Here is a 12,698-nt window from a genome sequence, read left to right as displayed (position 1 = left end):
TGAATTGCCATAAATTTGATTGTGCTTTCAAGATTTCCTACCATGGATATTTTTTAAGTGAAAAAAAAAAAGATTGAATCTGTTTTTACTGAAAGTGATTTAGAGTTCTACTCATAATTACAAAGCAAGTGAACTTTATCCTCAACCCTTAGCCCATTTTTTTTTTCTTACATGTTACTTTGCATCATGGCCATAGTCAAATCACATTCTCATCCCCTCCTTACCTAGTATTAAACTGCACTTGTACTCTTACTTCCTGTTAATATATCTGTGTTGTTGAGCCAGGAGCTGATCAAACATATTCACCTCAATATTAAATTTCTAATAATACATAGCTATTTTCTTAAGGTTTCCCTCACTTTTTCTTTACATTTTCTTTATTTTTAAAAAAAGGTTTTATTTATTTATTTGAGAGAGAGAGAGAGCCAGAGGAGGGGGCAGAGGGAGAAGCAGACGCCCCACTGAGCAGGGAGCCTGACGTGGGCTCCATCCCAGGACCCTGGAATCATGACCTGAGCCAAAGGCAGATGCTTAACTGACTGAGCCACCCAGGCGCCCCTTTCTTTACATTTTAAAGGAAAAAAAATTTTGATCCATAAGGAAGGAACCTTAAGAATGGAATTTCAGGAGTCAGGTCCATAGGGAAGATAGATTTGCATTCATCATCTTTTCTAAACACAGTTCTATTAATTCTGCTGCTAACATTGTACAGACTTGGTTCTGAGAAATGACAGCTTGTACCATAACACTTGCTTCCACCCCCAATTCATTGTGCTTGTGCCTTGAGAAGAGGTACTGGAGGCCAGCCCAGCTGACAGAAGGGGCAGGAAGGTGTGAATGAGAGGGATGGGATGGGGATTTGCCCTGGCGGCAGGAGTACAGCAGAGTCCCAGGGTGGGAGTGAGAAGCCTGGATCCTCAGGAAAGCCTGGCTTGCAAAGAATTCATCCAAAGGGAAGATTGGAATCAGTGTGGTTGTGTCCATCTTCAGTACCCCTCATGGAGTGGAGGATGGGCTGGATGATTGCACCATATTCTTTCTACAGTGGTGAGGGTGAGGGAAAGAGACTTCTTCCTACACTTTGTTTGAGGTTAGAGGGTCAGCCTACAGGTCCACTTCTGGGGTGCAGTGGTGGAGGCGGACAGAAAAAGCTGTAACCTTCACCTTTCGAGGACCTGAATATCATATAAGATCCCCAACCGTGGAGTCCTCATTGGCAGATCAATAAATAAACAAGTAATAAAAAAAATAATGTCACCCCCAAGGAGATGGGGAGGAGGATTAAAACAACAAATAAAACTCTCACATCAAAATAGAGCTGTTAAAGAAGACAGAAGACAGCTAGGATAGAACTGGCACTCAAGGAAATTTGAAAAAAGTCACATAGGCACACACAAACTCTGGGAGTTAAAGTAACATGATTTTTCAAGATTTCACTGGGTCATCTGAAAGAAGGAATCATCACTGGTTATCTTTAAACACTAGCCCAGAATATTATAGAGATGGACTGTCTTAAACCACAGAGCAAAAGGATTAAGAGAGAGAAATTAGGAGGGAAAATAAAAGAAAACCTAACATGAATAATTAGAGATGCAGAAACAGAATTAGAAGCAAAGACAAAAATTATGCATTAAAAAAAATAATTCTCTGAGCTAAAGGAAAACCTGAGTTGCAGATTGAAAGAATGCATCCATTCTGATGAAAAAAGTCTTACAGCTGGGAACATTTCTGAATTGCAAAACCCACAGAGAAAATCTCCCAAACTTTCTAGGCAGAAGTTACTACAATGAAAAAACAATGATTATGGCATCGTCATCCAACTTCTCATTTGTTACAGTGGGATAAAAAAAAATGATGAGGATTATCTTTAACACTGCTGAAAAATGAGCTACAACACAAGCATCTAAAATATAATGTATTTGACACGATTACAAAAACGTATTTTGGGTAACAAGGTAGGATTGAGATTAAATAATTGACCATGCATCCCATCTGAGGAAAATACCAAAGAATTATTCCAGTCAAAAAATGAATCATGACCATGACCTCAGGATAAAAAATATGAAGGCAACGGAAAACAGTGAACAGTAAACCTCTCAATGTATATTGACACCCAACAAGCATACATAGTCACGGCTACAACTGCATGATTAATAATAGGCTATGTGGGCACATAAATCCACCCACACATGTCCTTACCCACAATCTACAAATATGTATAAGTGTCAAGTACAAATTCTTGAAATACACGAAAATATACTGCAATATCATGTTCTACTGATGTTTCTTTCTTGAGTAATAGCACTGCCTACAGACATTTTAAATTTATCTTTATAAAATAAATTCTACAAAATTAGTCTAATTAATTCAGATAAATGTCTGCCCAAGGTTTGTTCTGTTACCCTAGCCTGGTAGCGCTAGTGTCAGACTTTGACAGGGAAAGGAAGTGCTGTCCAGATCCTCTTTTTTGCTCAGCAGCTGAGACTTTTCATTGGCCAGTAGTGTTTTTTGTTTTTGTTGTTGTTGTTGTTGTTTTGTTTTTTTGATTTTTTAGTATTTTAGTGTTGCAGAAGTCCTATGTTGCTATCGTAGTGTTTTCCCATGTCAGTTCTTCTTGACATTCTCTCAAGTATATTCAAGCAAGGATGCCTTTCTTTAGGGAAAATACATTGTCTGAATGCAAAAAAAAAAAAAAAATCATCTTTAAACAACTCTTTTAATTTATTTTTTATTATTTTTTAAAGATTGTATTCATTTATATGAGAGAGAGTGAGCACAAGCTGTAGTGGGGGGTGGGGCACGGAGGGTAGAGGAAGAGGGAGAAGCAGACTCCCTCCTGAGCAGGGAACCAAATGGACTCAATCCCAAGACCCCAATATCATGAGCTGAGCCTAAGGTAGATGCTTAACCCACTGAGCCACTGAGGAGCCCCAAAAGAACTCTTTTAATTTAAAACAATCATTTAATGGACTTGTCTCAAGCTCTCTATACCTCACTATAAGAATCTACCTGAAATCCACCATATATAAAGCTCCTTGATGCCTCATATAATCAAACTGACCAGATAGCTATCTATTTCAGAGAGTTGTTTATTATGATTATAACAATGTAAACGTGCCTCTAATTTTAGTTGCTTTTAGAGGTCTTTTACATTACAATTACTTTTGCAATTTTAACATTACTGAACAGAATTTTGTAAGGCTATGCAGCTCCCAGTGCATTTATTAGAAGTCTCAAAGTTAGACCATTTTTCTTAAAAATATGGCTCTTTTCCAAACCAGAAGGAGCAAGGATACAAAAGATTTGGCTTTCAAGGATACAAAAGATTTGGCTTTCAAGATTGACAGACTGAAATAGTGAGATGAAGTTTAATAGGAAAAAGGGTGAGACATGTAATAAGATTGAAGAAATCCACCCCATGCATTTATCTGGAGGTGAAACTTTCCATCTCCCCTCTTAGAGTCTATGGCCAGGCCGAAACATTAAATTGATCTAAGATAGATTAACAAGGGGAAAGAAAGCATATAGATTTTTAAATGTACATGGAGCTCCATAGGAAAACGAAGACCCGAAAAGCAGATAGGGTGTATATGCTAGATGGAACACAGGGCAGTAATTGTGCCGAGTAATTAAAGGTACCAGGAAGCTAAGGCGTTGAAGAGTTACATTAACAAGGTTTTAAGTACAGGTTTCTCCAGCTTAACCCTTCTTCTCTGATGACTAGAAAGTTTCTTTCCTCCTGGTACAGAGTGGGCAGCTTTGCCACAGGCGTTTATCTCCTGCTTTTGGGAAGAAAAAAGGGGAAGTCAGAGTGCCCTTCTTGCACCTGTGTTTTTTTTTCTTTTCTTTTTTTGAACATTTTATTTATTTATTCATGAGAGACACAGAGAGAGAGTCAGAGACACAGGCAGAGAGAGAAGCAGACTCCCTGTGGGGAGCCCGATGGGGGACTCGGTCCCAGGACCCTGGGATCATGCCCTGAGCCTAAGGCAGATGCTCAAGCCACCCAGGTACCTTGCACCTGTGGTTTTTCAAGTACTGTTAGCCCCCAAAAATCCTTTTGCCAAAGTAGCCTATTTTGGGGTGTCATATGTTATCACCCTTCAAGTAGAAGCTTCAGGGTGTGTTGCTTAATGTTAGTGACAGTGAGGAGGTCTTTAATTACCATGACGTTCAATATAACTCAGTGGCATAATACGGCAGCCAGCCATGAAAGTGCCTTTTAGCTTGGGCCAAGGCAAGTAGTCTCTTTTAACAAGCTGGGACCTCTGTCTTCCTCAGCCCACTTCTCAAGAGTGCCACTTTTTAAAAAGTTTCAACAGCCAAAGTACTCAGAGAAGGGCAGTAATAGGACCAAGTTGATTCTTTGATTATAAAACATATACCACCTGTGTCCTGTGTAACAGACCCTAAGCTAGGTGAGGGCGAGGGGGTTGGCAAGAATAAGGAACCTGCCGCCTGTTACGTGAAAGCAACAGAGGGTCTACAGAGAATGACCTATAACTGATGGCCCAGGTGAGGCTGGCTGACTGTATGGTTATGCACGCTGGCTTCAGAGTTCAAATGCTCTCATCTGAAAGCCTGCACCACCTGCTTACTGGCAGGAAGTGAGGGACAAGCCATTAAATCTTGCGCTAAGCCCTGGCTCTTCTTTATATGTATAAGAAAAAAAATAGCTCTTTTTCACGGCGTCTAGCATATATGTCTTAGATTATCCATATCCAATCAAAAGTATTTCTAGTTACTTATATTATCAGGAAATGGAAGCCAAAAGAGCAGTACCCCTCAAAAATTCCAACTCAAAGGAAAATAAAGATTATCCTCAAAGACTTTAAGTATAGAATCAAGAGAGACTGAATCACAGCTGAGATTCTCAGGGCGAACTTAAGGATCAGCAATTACACCAACCAAAAACCCCACTTCTAGAGTCTATACATATTGTTCAGAGGAAGGTATGTGTATTCGTTAAAGTAGAAAGAAGAGTGTGATGACCCCCATTTCCCTGTCCCTTCCTGTGAGCAATTATGGACACGTGCATAAGATAATACCCTGTTGAAAAGGGGGTTTCTCCAAGCAGCCTGGATCCAGATCACCCCACGTGGGAGACCTTGGTTTACTAAAATCTAACATCACTAACTTCCAGAGGGAAGTGAAAGCGCTCACGGTGTCACGCTGTGAGCATTAGATTCTCACCTGGGCAAAGCACTTCACACGACGCCCAGCGTGTGGAAGCTGCTGGGTAAATCCTCCGCTGCGGTTTGGGGTTGGTAGGAAAAGATGTGGACAGGCTAGTCTAGGCACTGAAGCAGGGGCGAGTGTGGGGGCCGAGGCCGAGCGTCCCCACTTCGGGGTGGCCTCCTCTGCGGGGGACACGGATGCCTCCCTGAGACCTCTGAAGCCCGCGCTGCGCTCGCCCCGGGCGGACGCGGTGCCCGGGGGCAAGCGCACTGCAGGCGCTAAGCGTCGTCCAAGGGAGGGAGTTGACGTTGTGCCCTCCTTGGCCGCTGCTCTCCGGCTGACCGGCCTGGGTCAGGTGCGAGCGAGGGCAGGGCCAGCGCCGACGTCTGGAAAGGGAGCGCAGGCCACCACCACCTCCACCACCGCCGCGAAGGCCAAAGCAGCCGGGGTGGGCTTCCCCCGACGCCGGCACCTGCCCTGGGGAGGGGCCTCGCGCTGTGGGGCCGCGGAGCGCAGGGCCCAGACCCCAGTGTAAACCGCAGAGCAGAAGTGCGGCAGAGGGGTTCCCTGGTGTCCCCAAGCTCAGGCGACATTTCACTGCAAGCCCCTAGATCGTGGGCCGCAAACCCTGTTCCCAGGTAGGGCACTGACCATTCGCAGAGCGCAGCGGCAGGAGATTTCATCCCTTCGTGCAGGGGGGGGCAGGGGGGGCAGGGGAGCTGCCTCCTGGGAGGCGCGGGTTTGCCCACGCGCGGGGAGGGCGCACCTGCCCGGCTCTGGCGCAGGCCGCGGGACGGAGGGCGGAGGGCTCGGGGGGACGGGGGGACGGGGGGCCCGGGGGCCCGGGGGCCCGGGGGGGCCGGCGCCCTAACGTGTGCCCGCTTCTCTGCCCGCAGAGCCCCCCGGCGCGGACCCGGACACGCTGCGGGCCGGCGCGCGCGGCTTCACCGGCTGCCTGTCCGCCGTGCGCTTCGGCCCCGCCGCCCCGCTCAAGGCTGCGCTGCGCCCCGGCGGCCCCGCCCCGGTCACGGTCACGGTGCGCGGACCCGTGGCCGCCGCCACCCGCTGCGCCGAGGGGGCGGGGCCCGGAGCCCCGGCGCGGGAGGCCACCGGCCCGCTGGCAGGTGGCGCAGGTGCGTGCCCCCGGCCCGCGCTCCTCCGCTGCTCCGCCCGTGCTCCAGCTCTCCAAAGCCCTGTGCGCCGCGCCTCGCCGTGCCCTGGCCGCGGTCGCTTGCTCATGCCCGTCCCGTGTGTGTGTGATGTCTCCAGAGTCCTCCTTCCGCTGGCCTCTGTCATTCTCCCTTTCTCTACTGCAGGTGGTTCTGGACCAACAGATGGGGGACAGCCCTTAGTTAATGCTGACAGAAGTGACTCTGCTGTCATCGGAGGTAACAGGGCTGGGAATGACCTGGTCCTTGGCGTGGTTGTCACTGTTGGCATGAGCCAAGAAGTGTCCGGGAATCCGCGCCGATGGGCGAGGGCAGTGGCGGGCCGCATTCACCGGGGGATGCTCTGGATGGGGCTGAACCAAGTCGGCATCTGCGGGCGCTTGGTGGAAGACCCCGTGGTTCCACGGAGACGCTTTTTAAGAGGATAGTTACCAAACGACACAATAATAAGAAGGTTTTTCATTTGAAAATGCCCATTCATATTTTTCAGGATATATAAGATATATATATATCCTATTCACCTTTACCCCCTTGATTCAAATTAGCCATGGACGTCTGAGTCCATTAGCCCAAAACTTTAAAAAAATGATATTAAAAAGTCAGACATATATTGAAAGAAGCACCTAAACCATGCAAATTGTCATTTTCGTAAACATAGAGATATAAAACTTAAAGGTTCTTCTGAACATAAATACATAAAACTATTTCTGGTGTCCTCCTTATCTTAGATTTACATATATTTATATTTATAAATATAATTATTCATATATATTTGTATAATCTATATATTTTTAGTGTCACATGTATTCTACATGTGTGACATTAAAACTGGATATAATATAGCTTTTTAAAGCAAAGTCTGATAGCTAAACTATAAATATATATATTCAAATATATATTCATATATATAATATATCTTTATATTTTCTACGTAGTTACATGTATCCGAAGAGGTAAAAGTAATTGCATCTTAAATATCTCCCAGTGTATTCTCTGAAACAGAATTTATTTACGTCCACCTTAAAGAATGAATATTCAAATTTCCTCCTTATGATTCAGAGAACGTGTACACTTATTTACGTAGATTATTGAAATGTGTCAGTTGCAAACTCTGCTTGGTATGGAGGAAGTGAACTGCTCTCCATCCCATTGCTATTCCAAATAAGGGAATTTGTGCTTAAGTTGGGGGATACAATTGGATGTCCAGTCTTCAGGCAGGCTGTGCACCAGATCACACTGGATCTGTTCATTTCTGTTCACCAAGATGCCGATTTTCTCCAGACCACTAGGAAAATATTCAGACATTTTCGAGTGCTGACCAAACCTATGTAAGAGTGTGAACATGTCCATTCCCATCTCAACTACTTCTGTTTTCGTAGTGAGTGAGGTATATGATACCCTGATTTCACAAGCCCAAGAACAAACAAAAAACGTGTATGCTATTTATAATCTATATCTAAAATGAGTACTTTTATGTTAAAATATAAGTCAAATCTTAATCCTAAACCATTCTCATTTATTTTTCAATGAGATTTCACTATAAAAGCTGATTTAAAATAAATTGACTTAAGTGTGATTAATATTTTCAAAATAGGAATCAAAGTCTAAAAATGCAAAATATCATTAGAGAGAGAGAGAAAGAACAATGATGATAGTCAAGATGATGATAGAACAGATGTAGTCTTCGGAGCTTTATTGCATTTGGTTAACTATCATTGGCAAGATGTCCAAAGCAAATAAGCAGCATCGATATTATTCCCCTGAGAAATCCTATCTGGTTCTTGATAGACGGGATAGAGAATCAAAGCACACAAGGTGGTAGGGTGATAACAACTCAGGTTACTGGCCCCTGCAATTCGCTTGGATCTGCTTTCAGTCTGCGTGGTGGCTGTTTGCTGCATGGTTTGTCAGCTGCCAAGTATATTGACCTATGGTGTAGAATTCTGGGTAGAATTCTCAGCCCTAAGTCAAACTGATCACAGACTGCACCCCCAAGTAAAGTATTTGATCTGTTTAAGGGATTACTCCAATAGGTGGATTTCTCTACGTTTTCTACTGTGCTTTATCACCTTCTTCTCTTGCAAGGCAAGGGAACAATAGAGGAAAGGAGAATTAACCTAAATAACATTCACATCCAGTAAAATCACAGAGATCACAGTGGGTTTCTTGCCAAGGAATCTGTCCTGTAAATGGACAGAGAGAGAAAGAGACAGAGGTGTAGATAGATGGAGAGGCAGGCGGGCATGAGCACTTGTCACAAACACATTTACACTGGAATTGCTGAAACGAAGGTTATGGAAGGCATCTGATGCATTATTCAAATTATCTCAATCTCTTCAGATAGCAGATGAAGACAGAGGTTATTCTAGGACTCTACCAAACCTCACAAAACAAACAAGCTAGTAATCAATTATGTACATAATAACATCCTGGATGTTTGAGGATAATGGTGACAGTAATTGTATAATCAAGTGGCCTGATCACTGTTATTGAGTTACTGTCCCTGATACTAAAATTGAATATGATGTAGCTCTTCAAAGCAAAGTCCTATAACTAAACAAGAAAGTAATTATAGCAACTCTACTGTTTGTTCTCAAGTGAGATGCAAAATATACTGAAAATGATTATTATTCTACCCATTAATATTTAAGAATCCTCAAAAAGACTCTTGAACACATGCTCAGGAATTTCTGTGACCAAAGACACCCAACCACGCTTTGAGTTGGTTGGACTCCATTATACTTCTTTCTGTCCGCCCCAGAGTATAGTGAAGAATCTTCATTTTACAATACAAATTTTGATTCACATAACTAAACAGTAAAGGATTTCATAACATTTGCTAATTGGAATTTTAAGGTCTGTGTCAATCATCTTAAAAGTATAATGACTAGTGAATGCTTTTTTTTTGTACCTTCTTGTTTTGGTATAGATGGTATAGATAGCCTAAACACTTGTAGGATTCATTTGACCGTTCCAACCCTGGCAGTGCTTCAAATCATTTTTTGAGGAACTTTTAGAAAAAGAGTGATATTCAAGTCTCCCACCCAAAGATTCTGAGTTCTTGTCTGCTGTGCAGCCAAAGCTGAGAACCACTGACATAGCTCATGTTTCAGTACTGAAAGCATTTCTAACAGGAGATGTCAAATAATTTACTTTCCCTACAGCTGAATGTTATCTATATTTCTACAAATTTTTAATACAATGGCATATTGGTTATCTATTGCTGCATGACAAATTATCACCCACTTATAGCTTAACCCAACCCACTTCTATTATTTTGCAGTTTCTGTGGGTCAGGAGTCTGGGCACAGCTTAGCTGGGTTCTCTGCTCAGGATCTCACAAGGCTGTAATCAGGGTGTCAGCCAAGACTGGGGGCGCATCTGGAGATTCCCCTGGGGAAAGATCCACTTCCTCACCTGCATTATTGTTGGCAGCATTCACTGTCTTGTAGCCATAGGACTGTGAGCTTCTGGATTTTTGCTGGCTGCTGGCTAGAGCCTGCCCTTAGCACCTAGAGGCTGCCTGCAGTTCTCTGCTATGTAGGGTTTCCCACCATGACTGCTTACCACCTTACAGCCAGCCAAGAAGAGGGATGCTCCCATAGACCGGTGCTACAGCTCTATGTAACATAATCACATAATCAGGTACAGCTTATCACCTTTGCTGTATTTTGTTGGTTAAAAACAAGTCATAGGCCCCACCCACAAACCACTGAAGGGGATCACACAAAGGCATGCCCCTCCATCCCCCAGCAACAGAGATTACTTAAGACTCTTTTAGGCTCATAAAAGCAAGTGGCCTACACACCACAGAACTGTAATTCACCAGAATATCAGCACCAAATTTTTGTTAAAATACATAGCATTTAATAACACTCTACAACAGGTCTGATCACTCTATCCTTTTAAATAATGAAAACTCATTAGCATGAAGTGTGAGCATGACCTAAGAGGTCACATTGCGGTTCTGAACTTAACTAAAGGGCATTAACTAAAAGCCGAGCTGAAAGATCTTTAGCATAAAGGCATAAAACTACTGTATCTAAAGGATGTATAGACTTAGAAGTACACTCAGTGTTATAATGCCACTTGGTTTCCAACTTTCTGATGATGTATATATGATGTAAACGAAGCTTTAGGTTATCTATATTATATATATATTATGAAGTTGAATATAGAATATATATATTCTGATGATATTTTTTCTTTCTCTTCTCTCACTAGGTGTGATAGCGGTTGTGATATTTATCTTGCTCTGCATCACTGCCATAGCTATACGCGTTTATCAACAGAGATGGTTATACCAAAAAAATGAGTCAAATATTCCGCAAACTGGAGACAACGCTGAAACTGCTCTGAAAAGTGAGGTCAACGTGCAAAATATAGTTAGTGAAAGCCAGAAAGAGTATTTCTTCTGATGGGCAGCAGTGGTTTACTTATGGCTCTGGTGATGTCACTTAGTCACTAAGCCAGGCTCCCAGCAGATGAAGCCCCCTCTTGTCCTCCTGGGCAGGTGGTAGCTCTGTAGCGCCATCAGCTTGCTCTCCTGTGGTCCTGGGAGGCTCTGCTCAGTGCTGCTTCATGATCTATTTATGTAGAAGTGACTTCGGTGTGCTCATTAATCACTGTGTGGCGGTTTCTGACTGTTCTGGCCCGATCTTTGAAAGTTCAAATGCATTTTGCATAACGACTTTGGGTTTTAAGTGAGAACAAGGATTTGAGCTGTGGCCCTACTCTCTTAAAAATGAGACACAGAAGTTTATAAAAGTCAAAGTTGGACTCTAGTGTTTTGTGTTGTGTGGAAGTCTGTGTTTGCTTTCTTTATCAATCTCCTGCTGACATTTGTAAGCTGGGAAATGCTTCTCAGATGGTCTTGGAGTGCATTTCCATCTGCCTGTGAACCAGAACCCAGTGGCCAAAAATGCATTAGAAACCTGGAAAAAAAAAAAAAAAAAGGTTTTTCTGCCAATCGTTTTTATTATTTGTCTCTTTTAAATCAATTTGCATACATTTTAGTGATGAAATGAGTATTGAATGTTGGCTATGAAATTGTATTCTGTTATTTAAGGAACAGAAAAATTCATAGGTAGCAAAGCGTGTAAAGCGTCCCAATCTGCAACACTTTGCTTATTTTTCTTTGTAATTGGTCATTTCCCTCTTTGTAAATTATGATAAAGATCATCTAATGATTTCCCCAAAGTGTATATTTTATAACCAAACCTGTGCCCAGGTATAAACTCTATACTTAATACTGCAAATGTATCCTTCATCCATTTCACTGGATTGAAATATAATCCTAAATTTATTTCCTTCAAAAGTGGGGTGATTAGGTCACTATTCTTCGTAGTCCTGTGGTTCTCTTGTTCTGAAGGTTATCACAATTTGATTTCCTATGATTGTCTTTTCATTTACTTGGGAAAAGTCATATTTTGAACTAAAGCTCTCCATTTAGTTTTCTAAATGTTGAGCTGATCTAGGCAGGGCATCCCCGGAATTACCATCTGAGTCTAGTTACTATTTGGAATATCAGTGGAAGGATGCTTATGCTAAGGGAACGTGCAGGTTGTATGATCTGAACTAAATCTGTCATTCTAGTCAAGAACCTAGGATCTCGGAATCAGCTTCCATCAGAGAATCCAAAATCAATTAGTTCATTTCATATTAGGGGATATTTGCATACAAGGGGAGCAAAGAATTTGTACTGACCATGGGAATTGTTCCAGTAACTACTTTTGTGGTAGGGGTCATAAAATAATTGCATGGAGCCCACCATTTGCACTCATTAGTCAGTTATAAATAAAATGTGCTGCATTCTTCATATGCCACTTGCCATGTGCCTGCCAGGAATTAGACTGCTTACTTTGACCACAACAGGACCACCTGAAACTCTATACACTTAGCCTTGCTATTACCTTTGGGTGTATGACTACTTTTCTCTGATTTTTTTAAACAATGGAAAAAGATATCCTCTATACTAAGTCTTTTCTCAAAAAAAAAAAGCAAACCTTTTTTCTTATGGTTTCATATTAGTTTTCTATAAGGTTTAACAAATTGCCACAATTTAGTGGCTTAATGCAACACATATTTATTATCTCACAGTTTCTGTGGATCAGGAGCTGGGCACGGATGTACTGTGTTTTCTGCAAGGCTGCAGTTAAGTATCAGCCCAGGCTGTGTTCTCATCTGGAGACTCAGCTGGAGAGTCCTCACTCTTATGGTTATTGGAAGCATTCGGTTCCTTACTGCTGGAAGATTCATGGAAGCCTGCTTTTGTTCAAGGCTAACGAGAGAGAGAGAGAGAGAGAGAGAGAGAGAGAGAGAGACTCTAAAACAAGTCTGCTAATAAGAGGG

At 42.6% G+C, this 12,698-nt stretch overlaps 1 protein-coding gene across 2 annotated transcripts in view; it reads left to right on the top strand.

Annotated features, from left to right (window-relative positions):
• Positions 1-12,346, top strand: part of LOC609770 (contactin-associated protein-like 3) — a 190,422-nt gene extending 178,076 nt beyond the window's left edge. For both annotated transcript variants that reach the window (XM_038527282.1, XM_038527281.1), the window contains exons 22-24: positions 6,075-6,311; positions 6,495-6,566; positions 10,572-12,346. In XM_038527282.1, the coding sequence (XP_038383210.1) occupies positions 6,075-6,311; positions 6,495-6,566; positions 10,572-10,765 (503 nt within the window). In that variant the 3' untranslated portion in view covers positions 10,766-12,346. The remainder of the gene's footprint in view (positions 1-6,074; positions 6,312-6,494; positions 6,567-10,571) is intronic.
• The last annotated feature ends 352 nt before the right edge of the window (positions 12,347-12,698 follow it).

This window comes from Canis lupus, chromosome 1 (genome assembly GCF_011100685.1).
Source record: "Canis lupus familiaris isolate Mischka breed German Shepherd chromosome 1, alternate assembly UU_Cfam_GSD_1.0, whole genome shotgun sequence".
Classification (NCBI taxonomy): Eukaryota; Metazoa; Chordata; class Mammalia; order Carnivora; family Canidae; genus Canis; species Canis lupus.
The sequence above is the reverse complement of the archived record's forward strand: the minus strand, read 5'-3'. Positions and strand labels throughout refer to the sequence as shown.